Raw genomic sequence first — 24,984 nt, forward strand, 5'->3', positions numbered from 1 at the left:
GTATTTTCTTTGCCTTTACTGCATTTTCTCTGTTGTCCGTCAACAAGCCTTGCTCAGTCCACAACATTTGGAAATTTGGATAGTTTGTGACATCCAGCAGGTGTCGAAAACAACTGTGGTTTAAGGGGTTAGACACAGGTCGAGATTTGGGGTTTCGCGTTCCAATATTCTTCCTTAGCTCAGTTTTTCGTTGAATTACCTATCTTCTATTTCTTTCTTCTTTACTATTATGCATGTTGGTCACAAAACTGTCACAACAATCTTATAACTAATTCCTTCTTATTCTTGCAGGGTTCGTCCGAAGATTGCTTGCTTAAGAGAAGCAGCGAATTTGCTAGATCTGGACAGAGACGAACGCAAACTGGATGCGTTTCTACAGCTGCACAAATCCGATTTGCTGGTTTCGGATTTGAGAATTTTCCTACCATTTACCATCAATCTGGATCCATACCTGAGGAAAGTGCTTAAAGAAGATCAGCAAGCAATGGAAGATGAGGGCATTATAATCCCCATCAAGAGCACGTTACCACCCATGAAGCCGCACAGCTTCGTTCCTACGCGCCATTCACACCAGAACATCATTCATCCGACCCCGCAGCATCCGACGAGTCTTCCAACATGGGCCGGTTTCTTCAATACTCCTCCGGCCATGGCTATGATGAACTATTACAACCCGAATTTAGCTAATCTAATGCACCCCGATGGCGGCAGTATGAAAAAGACCGGATCGTCAGGCATCCTCATCGATCACACCAGCAGTGATAATCATTCCAATAATGGTACTTCTTCGCTATCAGGAAACTCCAAGCAGCCTACGAAGAGCCTTCTTAATCGTGGCTCTCCGCCGATTGACTTCGATATCTCCAACATCCAACTCGACAAGTTGACCGTCGATGAACTTATCGAGTTACTGGGTCGGGTAAGCGACCTGAAGCCGGCCCTGGACAAAATGGCACCAGTATTGCGAGACAACGCCATATCCGGCCGGGTACTGTCGTACTGCAGCTTGGACGAACTGAAAACCGTACTTAACCTGAGCTTTGGGCACTGGGAAATCTTCAAAATGCTGATCCTGCAGCTACGTGAGAACAATAGCGTTTTGAAGAAGACCACCAAAACCACAACGTTCGCAAAAGGCGTAGGCGACAGTTTGGAAATCAGCGATAGTCTACCCACGTCCACGCAGTCGCCCGCATCGCAATCCGTATTCCAACCAGTGCGACAGAAATCTCAAAACCTTTTGGAGAAACAGGTAAGTGTGTACCGCCCAGAAGTTGCTCTAACTCATTTTGCATAAATGACGCTATTCACTAATCATATTAATCACGTCTGGATGTGCAGCCGAACAAGGTTCATGATTATGAGTATCTACAGGTACTGGTTCCGTTCTTCTCCTGAATGTGTATTGATTGCATTTGATTCCTACCGAGATACCTTCAATGTTTGGATGTTGGATGTCTGTCTATCCAGAATAATTATCAAACAGTGCTTCCGATTATTGTATGCTAAGCTATGCCTCTTCTTGTAGTATTGTTTTTTTCTTACTTATGGTTGCTAAAGTGAATTATCGTTGTATTGTACTATAAGTTTTTCATAATTTTGCATTACATAATTAAATAAAGACTGGTGGAGGTGAGTCAGTATCGTTTTCCAGCGCGATTCATGCGATTCATTTCATATAATAACCTAATGTTTTTCTTTTCCGTTGTATAATGTGAATTTTGACTTATGCTAATTCCTACATCTCGTTACATAATGTTTTTTAACTCAAATTTTGGTCGCTTTTAAATCCTCGGAGTGTCATAGAGTTGACTACTTCTACTTCTATCTCTTGCAAAACTTGAAAACCGGAAATTTACAGTTCATTGTTGGCTCAAATTATATATGTGATGGCTGACGGTAGTCAGGAACTGATTCCTGTTCCATAGGAAGTGACCAAGACGGAAGCTAAATATAATTCAATCCAATTCTTCCAGGTGTTTCTTCAGGAATCAATTCTAGGATTAATTCCGGAATCCGTCCGAGGAATGCACTTGGAATTTTTCAGAATTTTTCCAAGGATTCCTCCCGGGTTTCAGGGGTTTCTCTTGGATATTTATCTTTGGATTCATTTCATAGTTCCTTCACAGATTTCTTACACAAAATTCTTACAGGGACTCCAACCAAATTTTTTTCCGGAGTTATTCCAGGTGTTTTTTTTTTCTAAAATTCTTGCAGAAAACCCACCTGGAATTCTATCAGGGATTTATTTCGGAACTTTAAAAAAGATTCATCCCGGTATTATTACAAAGTTTCCTCTTGAAATTCTTCCAGGGGCATCTTCTGGAAATCAGACCTCCTACATGTTTTGGGCGATTTTTTTCCCGAAAAATTTTCTGGAAACATTATCGGCTTCATTTTGATCCTAAATTTTCCCATTTATTGAAATTTAATTGAAATTTATCTTCCCGGAATAATTCAGGGGATTCATTCTGGAATGATCCATAGGATTCCTCGCGGGACTTTTTTAGGAATAACCCCAAAACTTTCTCCAAGCATTCCTCCTGGTATTTTTTCAAAAAAATCCACGGATTCTTCTCACATTTTTTTGGATATTCCTACCGGAATTCCTCAGCCAATTCCTCGTAGGCTTTTCTATAAAATTCTTGGAATTTCTCCCAGAATTCCTCAGAAATTCCTCTCAGAACTAGAATAGGATTCGTTCTGGATTTTTTTACGGGTTCTTGCTGGAAGAAATTTGGGTCTTCCTTTAAAAATCCTAATTAGACACCCCTGGGATTTTCTCAGAAATTTCTTTGCAAATATTTCACTCGAAATTCTTGCAAGGTTTTCACTCGGAATCCTTTGGGTTTTCGAAATCTCCCATAGATGTTTTTCCCCGGAGTCCTTTCCCATCTTGAGTATCCGAAGAACAACGCATTTATCTCAGACTTCTTCTGAAATTCTGCCCGATTTTTTTTTCCAAAATTCTTCCAGAGATTCGTCTCGGAAATATTCCAAACATTCGTCCAAGATTCGAGAGAGTGTAATCAGTTTGTACCTGTTAATTCCGCCCTCTAATGCTTATCCTTTGACAGATACGCGTATTACTACTACTTGTTATTATTAATTATTAATATTTATTAAAGACACTTTACCACTTATACGGCATTCGTGTCTACTACTACTTGTAGGTGTGGGTTAGGATGCCGTTTTTCAAACTTTCATTGTTTTCAATAATAATTAGCCACATTTGTTAGGCTTTCAAAGTGGTAACAGCAACTAGACAATATTTGCTCGATACTTCAGCAAAAATATTCACTAAACTATTGCATTTTCTCCGATTTTTAGCGATTTTAAAACTGCGCTTCAATTGCGCATTGCAATTGAAATTTGTATGGGATTTTGTATGGGAAAACATACTTTTTTGCATTTCTGTTATAAGTTGAAAAAGTTTGTCTGAAACTTTTTAACCGATGCTGTAAAATGATAGTACCGTGAGGTCGCCATTCACCGCTCATGCCCCATTCACCGCTCATTTTATGTCAATCGTACAAAAATGATCAAATGTTAGTAAAGTATCGTAACAAAAGTGAATGTAACATGCTGCCACATTAAAAAACTTTCATTTCACCAAGTTTTTATATAGGTCTACCTGAAATCATGTTCTCAAAACATATTTCTCACACTGCGCTGCAGGACAACATGAGAACTGCTCAGGGCAAATAGCGGAAAAAACATCCAACAGGTAAAACCCGTTAAAGATTCCATTTTGACAAAACAGGATGAACTGAACGTCATGAATCATCAATACTATAGTAAATAAAAGTTATTTTGTTTTTATAAATGAATAGTTTCTGTGATTCCATGAAAAAATAATCCAGTGAGCGGTGAATGGATCCATTATGAGCGGTGAATGGATGCATGAGCGGTAATAGGAGCCAAGAGATAACACATTTGAATTTTTATTTTTTCGGTTGTAAACATATTTTACAATCGTTTTATATTTTTTCTATAATAACAACATAATTGTTGAGTTGTTAACGTAAATTAAAGTGCATTATTCGCAAACGTCGATTTTTAATGTCATATACTTTACGAAAATGCCGTTAAATGAGCGGTGAATGGCGACCTCACGGTATAGGATGTTCTGAAAAACTTTGTTAAAGACCGCAAAGCGATCCGATGCTTGTGAAAATAGTTATAACCAACGAACCGCATGCATGTGTTTATGTTTTAACATGCAAAGAAATAACAATGTAAAAATCGGCGTCTTAAGTAAAAAATCGTTGAATTACACTTAATTACTTCTATTCTGATGATGAAGCTATTGTTTAAAATGGTAAAGTCTTGGGTAGAACCGAAATCATCTATTTTTCATACTTTTCCAAATTCTATTATTTTTTTCGTTTTTTGCTGCATAATGAGTTTTTCTGAATATTAAGGAACCGGTCATAGAGTATGAAAAAAATGGAAAACGACTTATTCAAAGTTCACGATTTAAAAATCTTTCTTTAATGATTGTTAAATTATGTTAGGGTAAGCATAACATGTGTAAATCTTGAAAAATCTTTTGGCGAGTTTCATCAACTACGTAATATGAAAAGCAAGTTTGGAAATCTTTCGGCATTTAACCTTAGAGCGCTTTTTGTATAAATAAAACCAATTTATTTTGCACGAGCTGCTAGTGTTTAATCATTTTTTTCTCAATGATTCGTTATTATATGTGTTACGTAATTGATGCACGATACCACAAAACTTTTCCAACATCAATCGCTAAACATAGTTATTCGCATAATATATCTACACTCTAAAGAATTTTCACGTCCGATTTACGTGAAATATCACGTAGCTCATCCTTATTCTGAAAACCTCAAAAGTTATGTGATGCCAGTAACTCTCACTCAAAAACCACGTCATGTGCACCGCCCTGTTTGGTTAAACCCACCTTATTTTCACGTAAATCGTTTCAATGCGTTTGTGTTGGTGTACTTCCGACTTGGAAGTCTCCGCGAAACGAAAGTTACGTGAATTTTCAGGTGTGAAAAACAGTTCAATATGGCGTCGAGAAGTAGGTTGGCGAAAGAGCTGTTTGCTGATAGGGAGTTTCTGTGCAAGTTGCTGCAAGTATTGAGGTAATTTAATTGTTTAGGGCAATTGATTGTTATTAATTATAATGAGCTGTGTGTTTTTCTATTTTCAATAATTTCAGGAGCTGGAATAGGTATATGACGATGACGGAGGTTCAGTTCAACGAGTGTTCGAAACGGCTCGACCTTGAGCTGGACCTAAGATGTTGCGTTAAAAACCCGAGATTTTACTCCAAATAAAAAAAAACTATAGATTTTTCTTTGTTACATATTGGCACTATCTTGTAGCGTATTTGAGGAGGCAAGAGTTTTGAAATCCCTATAAAAGGCAACGGTATATTTATTTAGCGATAGTATAAAAGCATACAAATTTTCCATTGCATTTTTGTAGGATTTAACATCTCTTGCCTCTTCAAATACGTTGCAAGCTGGTGCGGCTGCTTAATTTTCATTAAAAAATCATGGATGAATTTCGTGGAATTCATGTAGAAATGATTATGTTGTCACGTAAAAGTTACCTGAAATATCAGTATCACTCATCCACATTTCACGGAAACGATACGTAAAAAGCCTGTCAAATTAACCTGACTAATCACGTCGATTAGCGAAACTAAAATTTGTCCAGCTACCTGACATTCAAGCGAAGGTTACGTGAAAAATATGGTGGATGAAAACTACCTATCTTTTCACGTAAATCGGACGTGAAAATTTTTCAGAGTGTATATTTATGCAACATTACATATATGCAGCAACTATATTGAGCCATTTTTAGAAAAATTCTGAATAGGTCCCACTTGCCCCGTGATACGGTGTAAATGAAGATCTGCTCCACTTTTCATCATATGCATAATATCTTCTTCTTCTTCTTTTATGGCTCTACGTCTCCACTGGGACTTTGCCTGCCTCGCTTCAACTTAGTGTTCTTTGAGCACTTCCACAGTTATTAATTGAAGGGCTTCCTTTGCCTGCCATTGCATGAATTTGTATATTGTGAGGCAAGTACAATGATACACTATGCCCAGGGAGTCGAGAAAATTTTCCCGACCGGAACGGGAATCGAACCCGCCGTCTCCGGATTGGCGATCCATAGCCTTAACCACTAGGCTAACTGGAGACCCTATATGCATAATATACAGAATTTAAAAATTTTGTAACAGTTTCAATGCCCGTTAATAAGAAGAAATATATCAACAATGTCTTTTAGAACCATTGGAATTATAAAATTGTTTATGTTAAGAATTTTTTGGCTTGACAAAACCAAACTAGCATTTTTTTAGGTCCCACTTGCCCCGGGGTACCTTATTGAAAAAGTTTTTAGAGGAATGCTTGACAAAAAATACGAATTTTTTGCACTATTTGGCTACATTTGTGATTAAATTTTTGAGGCAATTTGAATCAAAGTTCTTGTTAGAATTCACAACGAAATGTCTCAAGTAGTTCTTGTTGTTATGTATGTGTAAATATTTCTTGAAGTGCCGTTGTACCATGGCTGTTAAACCAGGCTCGACGCATTATAGGTACCTTGCAGAGCTTTCAGAGCGATATTGAAGAGTATGCAGGAGAATTTGTCATCTTGATGCATTCCCCGGCGAGATCCGAATGAATAGTTCATCTGAAATCCTTACGCAGTCTTACACAACGTCCATCGTTGTTTTGCTCATTCTGGTCGACTTCCCGGGAAAGTCGTTCTCGTACATAATGTTCATAGAATTTACGCTCTGTGTGGTATTTACTACATTTCTAGAAGATTTGCGGTACGAAGAAGTTCTCGTACGATGGTGGCTGGCTGTCGATGAAACCGGCTTGATAACATGGGAACGTCCATAAATTACGTAACGCTTTTAGGGGGAGGGGTGGTTCAGTAAAGTGTGACAACCCATACAAAAATTTCAGAGGTCTCATATTAAAAAGTGTGACATAGAGGGGAGGGGGGGTTGAAAATTGGCGATTTTTGCGTGACGTAATTTTTGGACGCTCTCATTCCACGAACTCATTCGTTCTAGTTTTAAGGATAGACAACGGAAAATTATCTGGGAAAATTATCGTTCTAGTTTTAAGGATAGACAACGGAAAATTATCTGGGAAATTATCTTTCAAAATGTTGATTGCTCGAAACATTCCAAAAATGGTTGCCTTTCTTGTGAATGGGACAGATTATCCCTTCCTCCCATTCTTCCGGTAGCTGTCGATTTCCCATATCTTGACTGTAAACCAGGGCAGGCGTTCTCCGCGCCGTTAAGGTACTCATCAAAATGCTGTTTCCACCTCTCAATCACCTCAAGATCATCTGCCATTACGGCTTGTAACACGAAACCGTTGGGGAATGCGTGTTGCTTGCGAACAGCACAGCATTTCGATTTCCTCGCACTCTATTCCTTATAGGTAGAGTGTTTTTTCTACCAAAACAGCTGAGTCTGCTGGTCTTCCGTTTGTGTAGTGCCACGTTCTTTCTGCCGGGTTCCATGCTGCAGGCTTACCACCTGCGCTGCGTTCTTCTCCTTCAAAACATTCGTTCCGTGAACTCCGTTTCGTGCAGCGTGATTTCGGGTGAAATTGATAACTTTTCACAGTATTTAGAGTTGAATTTTTAAACAGTTGCTGATATTGTCAAACTCAAGTCAAGTACGACCATGGAGTTTATTAGCCATCGAGGTAAAAACTTTAACAGCAAATAATTTTAGTGTAATAAATAATATTTGAAATAAAAAATCAATAATTTTGCTATCGGGGTGATATTGATCAGTCAGTAAAGTGGCTTAGTAAGAGCTAAAATTATTTTTTTCAATTGAATTTGAAATCTCAGAATGCGAAAAGGATCGCAAAACAATCACAATATCGCAAAATCACGATATCCTCGTTTATGGCTGTTTTTACTATACTCTATAGCAATCCTCTAGAGGGGTTACATTGGTGATGGCGGAAGGTATTGTGTGCAGTTTGACCACAGGGGACTGTTATGGTCTTGTTTCCTTACCCCGCATTAAAACTATGCTGCTGTGTTGAAAGATAGGTTGTCAGCTTGAGCCGTACGCTTGAGCCGCAGTTATGTTAGCTGCGAAAACATTGCATTGGTCCTGACGTCGATAATGTTGGTGAGGTGCCACGTGGTCGCTTTGTGATTCCGTCTACTGTGGTGAGCACTAGGCGTATAGGTAATGAGGGATTCTATGATTGACCATTTTCTTGAAGGCGGCGACATCGGTGAGGGCGCTAAACGTTCAAATCGATGGTCTTTTTTGTACATATATATGTAGAATGAGGAAATTTGCTAAACAGATACCCAAGAGGTGGTTCCTCGGGTAATGTGGGGCGACACTAAAACCTCTTTCGCTCTCTTCCTTACCTTCGTGGTACGCCCATTAGGGGGGACTTCGAGAAGCTGGCGAACCGTACATGAGTACACTCTAATGGTAAGCGTTCTACCGGCTACCGCCTTAAGTTGTTCACTCTCCCCAGGAGTCTCAGGTTTTTGGACTACCCGTTGGACTCAAGCTCCTGGATGGGGAAGGGGAGCTCAAATCGTCGGTCTATATTACACCATCAGGCCTTTCTGAGCGTTCTCCTGTAATGATCTTGACCTAGTGGTTTAAGCAGCGGCCGCACTCGCGTTTGAACTACGCGTAGAATGCGTCCATGTCATCATCCGAGCTACTGGAGTGAGGGATGTACAAATCTAATAGATTGTATGACTACCCCTAAACGTTGACACCATAGCCTCTTCATCGCATCTTTTGTAGCGCTACGGTCGACGACGATAGATAATCGACGAGTGTGCGGGTGCTCCCGATGAAGTTGTGAGATCACCAGTTTCACGTACCGAGCTTCTCGGTTCTTATTACTCTGTCGCAGACCTTCCGTCGCAGTTGTTTTACGGCTGGCTGATGCACAGTTGAGCTTAGAGTCCTTCAATGGAACTCGGATGTTCCTAAGTTCCCATCTGAGTTAGTTACTCGATGATTCCTAAGGTTGCTCACATCCTAGCCAGTGCCACGAGGAGGTTGGAGTTGCTGGGAAGAGGCTAATGAACGCAATGGGCTCCGTATTACGCGTCACCCAGCCTACCGAGCCTTGTTATTAAGAACAAAGCTTCAGAGAATAGAATAAGTTCCCTTATCAACTTTACACACTTAATTTTGATTACCGAGTTCGGTAATTTTTTGACGAGAATAAAACTGCTGAGCACCGAACTCGTTCAGCAAAAATGCATTGTTTACCTTTTCCATACGATTTTGACAGTTGTTTTACTGAGCCTCAGTAAAATCGATTACCGAAACTACCGAGATCGTACTGCTGTTATAATCTCGTCAAAAAAGTACCGAACAGGCAATTCAGAAATAAGTGTGTAATATCTGCATCCTGACCATTATATATGTTAGTTAGTGAGTTTTCATCCTATTCTTCTATTTCCTAAATAATTGTGACCTCTATTAGCTATGATTATTCCCTTCTCTAAAATGTATCAATTACCAATCTGCCAGCCTTTAATCATGATAAGTAACCCTACCGTTTACCCATTGCATTGCAGGTGACCTTGGAGGAACAGATGATCTGCGGTGCCTTGCAAACCCTGAACGAGGACGCATTCGAGGACGTGGTCGGCAGCGAACGGCCCAGCCCGAGTGGTGAGATGTTTTCCCAGTACCTAGCGCCAATCCGCGAGAGCTCGGAAATTGGTTCACCGCCGAGGCTTAGCTATAACTTCACTAACCCCAACTTGCTAGATCGCTCGCCTGGTGCCGCCGCCGCCAATGGCGAAGATCCCTTCCATCATCATCGTTCTCAGCTAAGGTCGCACAGCTTGCACGATGAGTCTCTATCCAGTGTTGTTATCATGCCGCACTACCCATCGAACGTGGATGATACCAAACTATAGGCGTACTTTTTCAGTTTTATGTTATTCTCTTTTGTTCGTTAGTACAATTTTATTATTCGGTTTAATAGACGATCGACCTTTTTCGTGCATTAGCTGACGCTCACCACGCTGGCGTAGTGCACGCGCAGTGTGCTTGTCTGGGTCATGATGGCCCTGATGCACGACTAGGGGTTAATGTTCAATCATGCCTTTTCTATTCGAATTATGATTGGTGGAACGTTTCAATGCTGAACAACAGAGGTTCTATGGGTATTTAAAAAACTGGTAATCTTATACTATTTATCCCATTCATTGTCTACTTACAGGAGTTTCTTGCATTAGGTAGCTTTTGTATGTATGTAATTCATGGTGGATGAAACTTTCGACTTATAACAGCTTCGAGTTATAACCATTTGATCAAAATCGAGGGGTCTGCAAAAAATGTTGTGGCTCAAACTAACGGAGGTTCCATCAATTTGAGTAACCAAATGCATTTATGCATTTTCCTTACTTTTTAGGCGAGGACTTTCAGAAAATCATCACCTAAAACGTTTTCAAATACAAGGTGTAAATAGTGGGCCGGTCTCAGCGAGAGTTAATCCAATATAATTTATCGTAATACGATGGTAGATAATGATGTTTTTATTGGAAATTTTAGCGCTAACACATTTTTTTCAATTTTGTATTATTTTTATTTCAACCTGCTCTTAAACAGATGATATCTGAATGAATGAAACTTTAGCATGTGATATATCCTATATAACAAAATATGACGCGCTTTTGTTGACAATATTTGTTATTTAGCATTGAAATGTTTGATTATTCACAATTCGTGTTACTCTGATTGATCGTTAACCTTCTACGATCAACAAAGCGACAAATATCTAATCTATTTATACGAGATATTATAATGCCTTTGTTTTCTAGAAAAATCACCAGGGTGCGAGGCAGCCATGTTTAAGAATCCAACATCTTGTATGTAAACATTTGTGTATCCACAAAGGATTCCATTGTGGATACACGATAGATGTTGGCTCCTGTCAGATGCATTAGGTGGGATTGGGGTTGCCATATACGTGAGAAAAATAAAATGCAACAGTCCTCGTCCTAGTAAACACACGTGGCATGGCGTCGCCTTTGTAGAACTATCATGCCAAATAGGGAAACTATCCAATTCGAACAAAGTACAATAAAAATCGGTCGATTAGAAGCGTATTTAAAAATTCCACACCAGTATTTTTGCCAGGACAAACAATTGGAAGAATCTGTTAGACGTGTCCGCACTTCATCATTTGCTGAATCTTTAGGTCCAATAAGTGCATCCGCCATTCCTCCCAACCAGATGCCATTGATAGTAAAATACACTCAAAAAGTTCAGATTATGACAGCCACAAAAAAAAACCTACAAACCAGTCGGGCATAGTGTATTAGAGTGTGGTGTGCATCCTAATAAAAACCAGAAGTATACATATTTACGGACGATGCAATCGAACCTCCTAACAGATTTGTTCTTTATTGAGATCACAAACTTCTTGCTCGATGGTTTTTTCTGCACACTGTTTTACTGCTGATACTGATACTTCCGGACTTTTCCTCTAACCTCGAAACAGCCACATTAATTCTCTAATAATATGGTCGATGGTAAGTAGTTTGAGCTTGCTTTTTCGCCGACGTGGGCTAAGCGTGGATGGAGCAATAAAAGGTAAGAACAATGATTTGCTGAAATATTTAGTACTAATGGCTTTATGAAGGTTTCATATGCAATCCTGATTTTCTTCAAAACTTTGGAATTTCTAAATTTAGAATTATTTCAGAATTGATGATCTATATTATGTTCAATGTTATTCGTAGAAATAGAATATAATACATTCAAACTGTTTGTTTTGCCGGAAATCAAAAATGTGAACAAAAATACAAAAAAAAAGGCAATGATAATTAAACATAACACTTTGAATAACTTTAATGGAAATGGACTAGGGGTTAAGCTTTAATTTCACATATAACAATCATTGATTTATGTCGGCCTCCTATGTGTAACGGATTATTAAGCTTATCCTAACTACTCTTCGGAAAGGAATGATGGGAAACCCACTAAAGCATTCCTAAGGGAAGGGATAAGACAGACATAATTAGACGAAACGAACGTTAAATTTAAGTGAATTATGGAACTGATTATGTTCCAACTTGGGCACAGACAAACAAGTTTTACTCTACTTAAGCCGTTATTACACAGGGTCAAATAATTGTCCAAAAAGAAATCAACGCTCGAACATCTGGTTTAACCGGTTAAACTTGATCGAATTTTCAACAGAGCCTGTCCATAAACTACATAGACTCTGAAGGTGAGAAGGGGGGTCAGGTGGAGGTTGGAGGGAGTCTGAGATGGCTAAAAATAAGTTTACGTTGTTTTTGGACAGTGCCTTAGTTTCCAAACAAATGTTTACTCTTTAGTTCATTCCTTGATCCTCATTTTCCGTTAATATTTTTAACGGCTGATTAAAATGTGCTCAAAGCTCAAAGAGCACTAAGTTGAGGAGAGGCAGGCCAAGTTCCGGAGAGAACATTGGGTCATAAAGAATAAGGAGGAAGGTGTCATGAAGGCATGGCCCTGGCTTCACAATTAGCACTAAGTCGCTAACTGCCACTTCCTTAAGGATTGTTGCTTGAACCATTAGCAATCATCGGCAAATATTCGCTGATCCAGCGTTTCCAAAATATGTATATCAACAAGTTGACGGTTCCTGATTCAATTCGAACTCTAACAGGGAGTGGTTCGGCGTTAGCCCTTTTTTGGCATTGTCGTTTTTTGACCCAAATCTTACACTACGTCAGCGAGCTGTTCCCAACGCGATGCAAAAGGAAGGTTAAGGCGTCTCGAGCCGAATCATTCAGCGGGGCAAAGCGTCTTTAGTAAATAATCTTACAGGCTTGACAGTTTTTTTTTGTGGCGGCTCGAACCATGAAACCGACACTTGGAAGCGTTGATGAACTTCATTGTGAGTCTCAGATTGTGAGCTGTCTTCTTCTTTTTAGTGACTACGATCTCACTGGAACTTGGCCTGCTTCTTCAACCCAAGAGGTTTTTCCTGTCCTTTGATTGAACTCAGAAGGCGTTCCCATTTAGAGAAGTTTTGCCAAAAAAAGGCTTCCTCTGTAGAGCCACCAACCCCGTTATCAGGATATTGGATAGCAACCCGATCAAAATGGTTCTCAAGAGCCATCCGACCGGTAGATGATGTAGTGCGCAGCGAGCTAGGTAGGTTGATCAATTGGAGGACGATTTGCGGACCCTTCGCAGAGTGCGGAACTGCAGACGCACACCCATGAACCGAGTAGAATGGAGACGACTCCTATGTACAGCAGAGAATAAAGAGCTTTTCACTATCATCTCCTAATCGGCGAGATCCGGCTGCGAATTGCCTGGATCCATCGACACAGATCGGACGCCGGTTCAACACACGCCGACTGGAAGACGCTGCGGTAAAAAGGTCCTTCGTCGAGGAGCTGAACAATCGTGCAGCGAATATTCCGGAAAGTGGAAGCGTATAAGATCAATAGAGCGCCGTCAAGAATGGCTTCTTCGCCACCAGCGAGAATAGTTTGGGTGAGCTACGTACTCAGAGAAGGCAGTGAATCACAGACGCAACCTGGAGGAAAATAGGCGAGAAAGCTCCAAATACCGGCGTCATTCGTCTCCTCTGCAATGTCTCACGTTGTCTTAGTGGGACTAAGACGAATGCTACGAAGCCCGTAAAAGACACGTCTGACTGATTCGGCTGAGCAGTTGAAACGCTGGTTCGTGCACTTTGGAAACCTTTTTTCAAGTGCCGGCCATGCCATCAGTTCTCCACTGTTACACACCAGGTTTCACTAGATCGGACAAGACACCGTTGTGCAGTACTCTGCATGAAGATTCCCCGTACTGTGCTTCAACGAGGCCGATGATTTCCTCAGAGACACCCTTGCGCCTGGGGCTCCTCACATGTTTTCGTGGTTGAAACGGTCGAAAGCTTTTCCGTAATCAATAAACACCAGGTAGAGAGACTCTTAGAATTCATTGATTTGCTCCAGAATGATACGGAGCGTGACAAGATGGTCCTCACAGGATCGTCCGGCACGGAATCCTGCTTGCTGCCGTCGGAGAGTTGCTTCAATCTTCTCATGTATCCGGTTGAGGTTCACCGCACCGCAACATGATGCCCCGCCAATTATCGCATACAGTCAGGTCACCCTTTTTGGGTAACTTTACTAAGACGCCTTGCATCCAGTCGGCCGGAAATGTCGCGATTTCCCATAGGTAGCAGAATAATTGATGCAACAGTTGTGCATATACTGCAGCATCTCGACTGATATCAACCCCTCTACGATGTTTCACGTCGTTTTCGTAGGACTAAGATAAATGCTATGATGTCCGTGAAAGACACGTCTTTGACAGTTATTGACCGACCCGGCTGGCCAGCTGAAACGCTGGTTCGAGCACTTTGGAAACCTTTTTTAAGTGTTTGCCACACCATCAACACTTCGGCATGATCCGCCAAGAATTCGACACTTTACACCGAAGCTCCATTATTGCAGGAGATAGAGAAAGCAATCGATAGCATGAAATCAAACAGAGCCCCGGCGCTCGATCGTATATCAGTCATTTTCTCATCCTATGGCGATGGATCCTAGCAATGCGCAGCCGAATCTCACTGATCAGGAGATGATTGTCGGACGCAATAATAGAGTTAATAAACTATAGAGGACGAATGTCGCTGGTGTTCCCTTTGTTCTCGCTCGAAAACATCCCGGGTATCTATCTGTCAAACTGCATACTTTTTCGCTTTGACACTTATATCCCTGCCTATCTCCGCCAGCAAGAGATGTTGCGGCGGCGACGCCAGCGACATTATTCCTCTATAGTTTATTAGCTCTATTGACGCAATATCTTCGCTACGTTTTTTCCGCACTTCCAGAAGGCTCCGTCTCCATTTTCGGCTGATACAGATGTGGTCGATTTGGTTTTTCCGTGACGCCATCACGGGAAACCTATATGTCACTTTGTGCACTGGTCGATGAGGAAAGAGCGATCCCCCAATTATCATGTTATTGTTGCCACAAAACTCCGTAAACAGCTCTCCGTTCTCGTTCACTTCTCTGAGACCATGGTGTCCCATGACGTGCTCATAGTCCAAGTTGCCGGAACCAACCTTCGCGTTGAAGTCGTCCACGAGGATTCTGATGTCTTCTTTCGGAATCTTGTCCACGACAGCATTCAGTTGACTGTGCGAACCCGTGTTCTGAATCTGCCTTCAATTATCCACTCATTAATATGTTCCCACTTCATGAGCGCAGCGACCAACTCCACGGTGGCGAGGAACGTGTTCACCTCGTAGACCAATGTCAGAATTTGGCCCGACACCAATCTGTATTCTCCAAAGTTCGGCCAACGGACTGCGCTCAGTCCTAGGATCTCAAGCTTCATACGGCATGCCTCATTGTCTAGTAGTGCCAGTTTACCCTGCTGGGCTAGGGTCAATACATTTCAAGTTCCAATTCTTGTCCGTTGTTCGGCGCTAAAAGCCGGTGAATCAGTTCGTAATATTTCATTTTCGGTTTCTGTAACGGTTCTTGGGTTTCGGGAATATTAGGTTGTTGGCCTAAGGTCCTCTATGCACCGTGGTGGGACTACCCAAGTAACATAACTAGTTGATTAACAGTTTCTTAAGCTAAAGTTTGCTTAAGAATTGTTTGTTCCACTCTTGTACAGCAAAAATGTTTGTTGGGTAGTATAGTAGACCGGCCCACATTTGTATGGCGAGAAAGAAAAGTTGGAAAAATTCACGGGGCACCCTCTAGAATCGTGCCTTTGGATGAGAAGAACAATCTGTGAAAGATTCAGCTCAATCGGTTTAAAACTGAGATGGCGCAAATGAGTTGAAGGTTTGTATGGGATTTTCAGTCCAAAAATATGGGAAATTGAATGACCTACAGTCTCTCACTCAGTACGCCGATTCGGCGAGTTCGATTTAGCTCAGAATTGAAAGAATGGTAGTTGATACCCTAAGGAACAACTTTGTAGAAGACCATATCTTGATAAAACCTAATTTAGTTGCGGTTTCAGCTAACGAAAGCTGGATGAGGACATCTTCCCCCGTTTACTCTCGGTTGTTACATGCAGCACGTGTTTGTCGGTCGAAGCTTGCGCACTACATCTGACCTATAAAGCAACCGGGAGAATCAGAGACTTGTACAACGTGAGTTTTGTCTTTGTTCGTAGCCTGCGGGACCTCAGCTGGTTTCGTAGACCGAAAAAGGCCCGATTTGCAGCCGCAATCCGTTTTTTCACCTCGCGGGTAACATCATTATTGCACGCCACTAGAGTACCAAGATAAACAAATTCATCCACAACTTCAAACTTTTCCCCACCTAGCACCACTTTGCCACCACTACCACGGCCGGACCGACGTTGAACACCAGCAATCATGTACTTAGTCTTTGTGGTGTTGATCGTAAGTCCAATCCTCGCAGTCTCCCTCTTAAAAGGTACGAACGCCTCTTCCACGGCCCGACGGTCGATTCCGATTATGTCGATATCGTCCGCGAAGCCCAGGAGCATTTGCGACTTCGTGGCAATGGTTCCGCTCCTGTGCACACCAGCTCTCATTATCGCTCCTTCCAGTGCTATGTTGAACAGTAAGTTCGAAAGAGCATCGCCCTGCTTCAGTCCGTTAAAGGTTACGAACGATGACGAAATTTCATCCACAACCCGTACACTTGATTTCGATCCGTCAAGCGTCGCACGAATCAGTCTAATCAGCTTCGCCGGAAAACCATGTTCGATCATAATCTGCCATAACTCATTTCTCTTCACTGAATCGTACGCCGCCTTGAAATCAATAAACAGATGATGGGTCTGCAAGTTGTACTCCCGAAATGTATCGAGAACCTGCCGCAGGGTGAACATCTGGTCCGTCGTTGATCGGCCCTCACGAAATCCTGCCTGATATTCGCCGACGAAGGACTTCTCAATCGGCCTCAGCCTGTGGAACGGAACTCCGGACAAAATTTTGTACGCTGAATTGAGGAGTGTTATTCCTCTATAATTCGCGCACTCCAGTCGATGCCCTTTCTTGAAAAGAGGGCAAACGAGACCATCCAACGAACTACTTAGCAGGCAGTTCTTCCTCCTCCCATATCTTAAATATAATACGGTGTAAGAGTTGATACAGCTGCTCACTACCGTGCTTGAGAAGCTCGGCCGGGAATTCGTCCTTCCCAGCAGCCTTGTTGTTCTTCAGTCCCCTAATGGTTGTCTTGACCTCGTCTAGCGTTGGAGGTTCCACAGCTTGTCCGTCGTCGTCGATTCGAATTCTGTCCGTCGCTCTTCCACTCCCACCGTTTAACAATACCTCGAAGTGCTCTCTCCACCTGGCAGCCACCATTGATTGTCTTGTCTGTCAGCAAGTTTCCATTACGGTCGTTGCACATGACGGGAGAAGGCGTTATTTTTCTCCGCACGCCATTGACAGTGTCATAAAATCTCCGCATATCATTCTGTTACATACTCTCTTGCGCCTGAGCGATCACATTTTCCTCGTGTTTTTTTTTCTTTTTGCGGTGGATTCGTTTTTCGGCTACTCTTGCTTCCCTATATCGCTCCCTGCTCTGCCGAGAAATGTCGGCCTTCTACCAGCACATGGTCGATTTAGTTGCAAGTCTCGCCGTTTGGGTGTCTCCAGTAAAGACACTATATGCAAAGACACGAAATGTTCCAATTGGAATTCCAAATTTTCTGTCAATGTCATTCCAATCGAGCAGGAGGCCTGTCAAACGTGCTTTAAAGCATTGCTCGTCGGCATCATCGTCATGATTGGATGATCATCATCGACAACAACAATCATCACACTTCGTATCTTTGCTTATAGTATCTTTAGTCTCCAGGTGTGTTTGCGGATATCCTTGCGTGCAAAGTTGGTGCTACTAATGGCCATCCCCCTGGCGGCAGCAAAGTAGACTAATCTCAGGCCGTTGTCATTAGTGACGGAGTGAAGGCTCTCCGTACCGACGATTGGACGGAAAAAGTCCTCTCTTCCGACCTGTGCATTGGCATCACCGATGACAATCTTAACGTCGTGTTTTTTTCTCGTTTGTCGGCGCATAGACATTGATCAGGCTGTAGTTAAAGAATTTGCCCCGGATCCTTAATACGCAGATCCGCTCGTTGATCGGCTTCCACCTCATAACTCGCTTCATCTGTTTCCCAATCACTATGAATCCGACCCCATGTTCTGCCTTATACCTTTGAAGCATATAGGTATATGGAAAAAATAATAATAATCAGGTAGCAACTGTAGTGTCGGAAGGTGGCTTTCGGATGCATCACAGAGAGAGACGTGTACACTCGACGTTGGTCTGAATAGAACTAACTTCTTTATTTACATATGTATCCACTACGGGTAGGTGACAGCAAGCACTCTAAGATTTATGCACACAATATTCATAATAATAGTAGTGCGGACACTACAGCAACGTTCTCAAACTGTACAAGTGATGGAATATAACTCACCTGCAACTAGTCGAAATGACCATTCCTTCAAGTGGTTCTTGAAAGTGGTCGATGAAACATTGAAGTCAAAGACTTCATACACTTCGTTGAACATCAAGCGAAGCGTGGATTTGCAGTTGCACCTAGCATAAGTTGAAACCATCCTGCGCAGGGTTAAGTGCGGAGCCTTCGGCGGCAAAGTTGACCAGACATCAAAAACTATCCGATGAAGAACTTAGTTGATTCTAGATTAACCGCTAGGTTGCGCAAGTACGTAAGTTTAGAAATTCTAAACTTCTGTCTCTCCAGATTCAGACCAAATAAGCTATCGGATTAGTTAGCTAGCTGGTTCCAGGTTTATCCAAGGGTTTATCCGCTAGGTGGCACTGGTAAGTATTACAAATTCTAAACTTATATATCTCGAGAATCAGACCACATTAGAAGAATTTCATCTACGGCAAAGTTGACCAGGGCATCCAAGAGCTATCCGATAATAAACTCTGACTTTGAATATATCCTCATTATAGTGAATAAGCAAGACAATTTGAAAATCTCAGGCTGTATTTTAATGGCGGCCTGGTTTCAACGAGAATTACTCATATGCGAGTTAGGTATCGTTTGAAATCAATCTGAAAAATTGGGCAAATCAAACGTAGTTTTTTTTTCTGTGAACATGAACTTACACAACGCATGTTGCATCTATTCCAGTGTCACTACGCAGCTCCCCTATTCCCTCCCCGAAGCAGACGACGTCCATCTTGAAACCAACGGGCAGCATTAGGAGGAGCGACAAGCGAGTCACCATGTGCGATATGGAAAACAACACCTTTTCACCGACGTTCATCGAGATTTTGAACGAGAATCTTGCAAGGAAATCAGGTGAGATATCTGTTTGCTTCTGTCTAGTTTGTTTACTTTCTAAAATGTACAGTAGTTTAATGTATTCTTCTGTTACTTTCGTTTTAGTAAAACGGCAATTCAGCATCAACGATCCGGATGGTCATTTTAACTAGATAAATTTACAGTAGAGAAGAATACGGACAATCCCACCATACTATTTCTAAGAGAGTTAAAAACTTATTTTGACCGTGTGATATTAATTTGTGTGCTCTTCTTTTTTATAATAGTTTATTAATCAACTTAAGTAATCAAACTTTTTTACCACATTCAACAGTAAACATATTCAATTCACTATCCGAAATGCCTTACGTCGTTCGCTTTCCCACCGACAGAAACCCGGAAGTGTTGGAGAAATACTTAGCCGTGCTTTCGCTGGCAGGTTTTTCCGCCGCCTGTGGATTAACGATTTCCAGTCCCTGCAGCGGTGTGAACGCCACGCTGGATGCCGTACCGGATACCTGCTTCTTGACGGTGGTGCTTCCGCCCCAAACCTGCTGCTGTTTTTGGAGATTTTTCTGCAGAGTCTTACTGATTCGCACTTTGGTCTTTTCGTCGATCTGCGGCAACCGTATCCTACCGGTGCCGGTTTTCCCTATGGTGCCACGGGTGTAGCCCAGATCCTCCTGATAGGCGTCCTCGTCGATCTGCGGAATTATAGATTACATTGTGAGTCTATTTGATAGAGCTGGATCGCGTGAACAAATCAATATTACAAGTCATAAGGTTCGAAGCCATCTGAACATGGAAATACATAATGACATGGTTCAGTAGCGTTCATGTTCTGCTCCAATTGTGTGCCTTGGATGAACAAATTGAAATTAAAATGGAGTTGAAGGTAGTCTTAGTGTTTTCAGTCAACGTCTGATTGAGTGATTCTATATGAATAGTCTTGATTCAAACTTACATCTCCGAAGTTCATCCGGTTGGCCTGCTTGCGGAACTCCGTTATGGCATAGCGTTCCTTCATCTTGCGCACACGCTTACCGCCTCGTTTCTTTTTACCACCTTCGATTGGTTTGGGCAGCGGTTTAATCAACTTCACCGGAGGAGGTTCCTGCAGTTTGTCCAGCTTCTTTTCGATGTCCTCGCGAAACCGTTGCCCAATCTCGCCCATGTGACTCTCGTGACAAGCATCCACACGGGCCGCCAGGGTACTTTTGGAGGCTACCAAGCGAGCGGCCTTCCTACGCATATCCGGTGGCGTATCCTGGACTATGTCCGAGTAGTAAACGTATCCGGTGTGGGGTAACATTGCCACCTTTGAGAACCTACGAATTACGGTTTTTTTTATTAGAAAGACGATTACGTATCCAGGTAGGGAAACAGATGGACAATCTTTTCCTTCAAGTTCCAACTTGAACCTGACTTCCAACTTACCCTGACAATGTTTTCTTCTGCGCCCCCAAAACAAGCACATTGCACGCCGGCATTTTGGATAACCTGGTAAGCCCACCGGCAAGACCCACCAATTTGGCCGCGGTAGACGCTCCGACAATCATGGACAAATTAGGCGCGATGAACGTCATTCGGCTTTCGACGTATTCGAAGATTTTGGTTTTAAAATCGCTGAGCTCTATCGCCATATCGCAGGCCTCGTAGATCTGCTGCAGTTCGTGCGGTTCTAGGCGAGTTCTGAAATTTGAAACTACATTATTAGTTTTTTCTTCACACAACAGTGCACCAATGAACCTTACCCCTGAGTGGTGGACGCGGTAACAGAAACAATCATGATAGTGGCTTGAGTCAAAATTTCCTGAAGTCGTTCATTGTTCTTCGCTTGATCCAGGTCATTGCCCAGCTCCTTCACGCTACGGACATAATCCATTTCCACCATAATAAGCGAATCCAGTTCCGGAAACCGCTTCTGATATTTGTCCTTCACGAATCTGTGAATAACAGCTGCAAAAGATATCTTCTTAGTTTCAGTTTGTTATAAAATTTGTTAAAGTCAAGTGAGGACCACTCAAACTAAGTTTAAATTAATCCAAAGTACAGGATTCAGTTATCCCATCTGAGGAAAAAAACGGTACCCCCTTATTGATACGTACAGATTTCGCTGTCGACATCCACCGCGATGTTGTTGGCTTCCACGATCAGCTGGTACTCCGGATCCGACTCGACGTTGCCAATCATTTCCGACGTTTTGCGTGGATTTTTCACGAACTTCGCTATCTGAGTGAGTACATTGGCCAGCCGGGAGGAGTCGCGCAGTTTGCAGATCTCCCGGATGGACGCTACCTTAACGTCCACTTCCATGGGCTCATCTTTCACGTCCATAATGATGGCTTCCTCCTCCCCGCCGGACATCTGGTGTTGAGCTTCCGGTTCATCCTCCGTTTCCTGCTTGACGGTTTCCAGCAGCTCCTCGGTCTCGTCGTTGTCATCTTCCAAATCGGCCAGAAGCTCATCGGCAAGCGACATGTTTAGTCGATTTTATTTAACTTTCTTCACTAATAAGCGCGAAAACTGCAAAAATTTCTGAAAAACGTTTGCTGATGTTTGGATTTTACGATAATAAACAATCCCAGAAAGCCGCTTGTCACTGGTGACAGCTGAAAAAAATGTTACACGCTCGTTGAAATCTACTCAAAAGAGAGTAGAATTCGACTCACTTTGTAACAAAGTGGAACAGCTCAAAAAAGAGTAATGGGCAGTTACTCACTTTAGAGTAATATTAGATTTTCTTCAAATTAGAGTAGCTCTCACTCACTTTTATTTTACAGGAAATTGGCAAACTGAGTCGATTCTACTCACTTTTGTGGATTTATTTAGATTCTCTTTTTCCTTGTTTTTCTCAAATAAAAATGACAATTTCAAAATAAATAAAATAAAACATACATTTTATTTATACAAAAAAACTATCCTACAAAGTCTGCACATTATATTAAATACAAATTTAGATTAAAATCGATGGTTATTGCCATTCCACTTGAGCCATAATTGATGCCAAGTTCTCCAGAGAGTTCTTCCATATGGTGTGTTCCTACTCCATTCAGCTTTTGCTGGTCATCACTAGCAGCTCATCCGCTAGATGTAACAGAAAGTTCCGTGGTTAGTAGCCCCCGTACCGTATCGATCATCTGAGCCTTTTCCAATAAGGAAGTTCCCGGGAAGCGTAGACCGAGGCGTAGCCCTAGATGGTAATGACGATTTTGAAAATCTAGTTAAGTTCAAGTTTTGATGTCTCAATAATATCCTTACTTACTTTTAAAAATCACTCTTTCCATCGACGTTTAAAACATGCAGCGGTGAAAGGCACTACATGTTTTTCTTGCTAAGTTCGAAAATAGTTAAAACATAAACAACTTAAAACTGACAAAGTTTCTTCCAAATTGTTCTAAGACATTTCCGTTAAAGTGAGTGGTAAATAATTTGAGACTACTCAAAAGTGAGTAGACGACTAATTTTGAAAAATAGAGTAGAAATCAACTCAGTTACGAAAAGCACTGTCACTCACTTTTGACAGTTTTTAAAAAAGTAAGCAACTGAGTAGAAATCTACTCTCTTTAGAGTAGATTTCAATGAGCGTGTACGCGGGATGTGAGCAGAAGTCCGGCGGGCGGCTGACTTCTCTTGAGATCACAGCCGCAACCACTCACCCGGGAAAATTTCACGAAAATATTAATAATTTTAAAATTTTATATTAGCCATTTTACGAGACGTTTCGGATCAGCTGATCGCTCATTTCACGAATGAAAATTTGACAGCAGGTCGTGCCCCAGCCCGTGAGTGTTAATATCAATATCAACACTGTTGTCGTTTCGTAAAATAGACTATTAATATGAAATTGGATTCTTCTATACACGGAACTACAAATCAACCCAAATTTAAGTTCTTTTGACGCAATCCCGCACCTCCGTGGAATTACTCAAATTTGCGTCAAACAGCGATAGTGGTCACTAGGCAGGCTTGTCCGCACTGAGCGCATGAAAATTCTGCTCTTTGGATTTACACCAGCAAGCACATCATAGGGTCTGGGACCATTTGGGCAGGAGCACCTATTTTGGGCACTTGCTGCTATAACTCAGTCAATTTTGAACCGATGGACTTGATTTTTGAAACACGATCAGGAAGGCGCAGTATCTAGCTATGCTCAAAAATTCAAGTCAATCGGTTTGAAATTGACTGAGTTATAGCAGCAAGTGCCCAAAATAGGTGCTCCTGCCCAAATGGTCCCAGACCCTATATTAGAAATCTTTTCAGTTTATCAGATAGAAGGATGTTGAAATATTGTAAATGTCATTTCGAACTGTCAAAAAACCGCACCGCACAGCCGCGCGGAGCGCGCAAAGAGATTTTCACCCGGGTGAAAACACTCTGGTGAATTTCACTTTGAACGGCCCGTGCGACTCTGCGGTGCGTTTTTTTTACAGTTCGAAATGACATTTAGGATATTTCAACATCCTTCTATCTGATAAGATGAAAAGATTTATAATTAATGATGTGCTTGATGGTGTAAATCCAAAGAGCAGAATTTTCATGCGCTCAGTGCGGACAAGTCTGTCACTAGGTAAATCTTATTTGATCGCTGCAAAAATTTTCACCCAGTGGTAAGTTATTTTCACCCAGAGGAGGCCTTATTTGACGCAAATTTGGGTTTAGTCAAGATAACCCAAATTTGGCTTCTTCCACGGAGCCGCACGGATATGTCGGTGCTTCTCTCTTCGTTTTTGACAACATTCGTGTGGGGTGAGGGAGAAAACAACCCAATGCTGAGTAAAAACTATAAGCTGTTTAGCCAAATTTGAGTTTTTAGAACTTATTCTTTGAGTTTAAATATTTTTCAGTGTAGTTAGGGTGACCATATGGTATCCTAAAAGAGGACATGTCCTCCTTTTTGAAAAAAAATCAAATGTTCAGAAGTTGGCATAGAGTGCAGTACTGCCGTGAATCGCATGTTTGTCCCATTTGCATAGGAAACCCAGCAAAAATGAGACTGATATGCGATTCACGGTAGAGTAGAAGCAACGATTTTATAGTATTTATCTTTGATAAAAGTATCTCAAGTGAGAAGTTCTTCATTTCAGGACTGTAAGACTCCTAGATTATAAGATTTTATAGCAGCTGTGAATTAGTTTATGATTTGTTCTAGATTGATTACTTGTTATTCAATGTTTGCTGCTTCAATTCGACTGTTATACAGCGGAAAACAAATAATTGGGTATTTAAACGATTAAAATAAAGCTATTTTTCCTATTTTCCTAATTCGAAGAGATTATTTTTATGAACATAACACCATTTTATTGCGCTCCTATATTTTTGTTTTGCTTATCAAATACACACGCTGTTTTAATTTTTATTGATCTATCATTACTCAATAGAATAGAATGACAGCTCGAAGAAGGACATAAGCATTTAAATGCATTTTAAAAATAGTTGCAGTAGGTTTACTAGAAATGATGTCATTTGAGATTTCAATTAATTTTCTGACCAACCGATTCAGCTTAATCAATAATCTGGAAACTCTTGATGAAATGCTAGTCAGTTAAATGCATTATAAGCCAAATACAAAAAAGTTACATTTTAGTGGAAAATATGGTTTGCATTTACTGCTGCTTCAATATGTGACCTCCTTTTTATAGAAATGTCCTCCTTTTTCAACCGGATTTGGTCTAAATGTCCTCCTTCGCTTGTTT

General features: G+C 41.4%; 2 protein-coding genes across 8 annotated transcripts in view; one reads left to right on the top strand and one right to left on the bottom strand.

Annotated features, from left to right (window-relative positions):
- The window catches only part of LOC109420153 (kinase D-interacting substrate of 220 kDa), a 153,640-nt gene extending 134,021 nt beyond the window's left edge, over positions 1–19,619 (top strand). For 3 of the 7 annotated variants that reach the window (XM_029868523.2, XM_029868531.2, XM_062859702.1), the window contains 3 exons: positions 292–1,252; positions 1,342–1,374; positions 9,595–11,421. In XM_029868523.2, coding sequence (XP_029724383.2) covers positions 292–1,252; positions 1,342–1,374; positions 9,595–9,942 — 1,342 coding nt within the window. In that variant the 3' untranslated portion in view covers positions 9,943–11,421. Of the gene's footprint in view, positions 1–291; positions 1,253–1,341; positions 1,375–9,594; positions 11,422–19,156; positions 19,328–19,414 lie in introns of those variants that run through there. The other 4 variants (XM_062859699.1, XM_029868532.2, XM_062859700.1 and 1 more) reach the window with 3 other exon arrangements.
- On the bottom strand, positions 19,560–21,887 carry LOC109420155 (U4/U6 small nuclear ribonucleoprotein Prp31). Its single transcript, XM_029868474.2, has 5 exons — positions 21,397–21,887; positions 21,043–21,247; positions 20,726–20,980; positions 20,253–20,616; positions 19,560–19,992 (listed from the first exon to the last, which is right to left on the bottom strand). Exons 1-5 carry the CDS (start codon positions 21,767–21,769, stop codon positions 19,654–19,656), a joined length of 1,536 nt encoding a protein of 511 aa, XP_029724334.2. The 5' UTR covers positions 21,770–21,887; the 3' UTR covers positions 19,560–19,653.
- Positions 21,888–24,984: the final 3,097 nt, after the last annotated feature.

This window comes from Aedes albopictus, chromosome 3 (genome assembly GCF_035046485.1).
Source record: "Aedes albopictus strain Foshan chromosome 3, AalbF5, whole genome shotgun sequence".
Lineage (NCBI taxonomy): Eukaryota > Metazoa > Arthropoda > Insecta > Diptera > Culicidae > Aedes > Aedes albopictus.

Bases quoted from the DNA above. Each gene is read 5' to 3' on its own strand.
- LOC109420155 (XM_029868474.2), bottom strand. From the start codon at position 21,769: ATGTCGCTTGCCGATGAGCTTCTGGCCGATTTGGAAGATGACAACGAC. The intron at 21,248-21,396 runs GTACGTATCAAT...TATCTTTTGCAG, and splicing joins GGATGTCGACAGCGAAATCT to CTGTTATTCACAGATTCGTG. The intron at 20,617-20,725 runs GTAAGTTGGAAG...CGTAATTCGTAG, and splicing joins CAGAAGAAAACATTGTCAGG to GTTCTCAAAGGTGGCAATGT.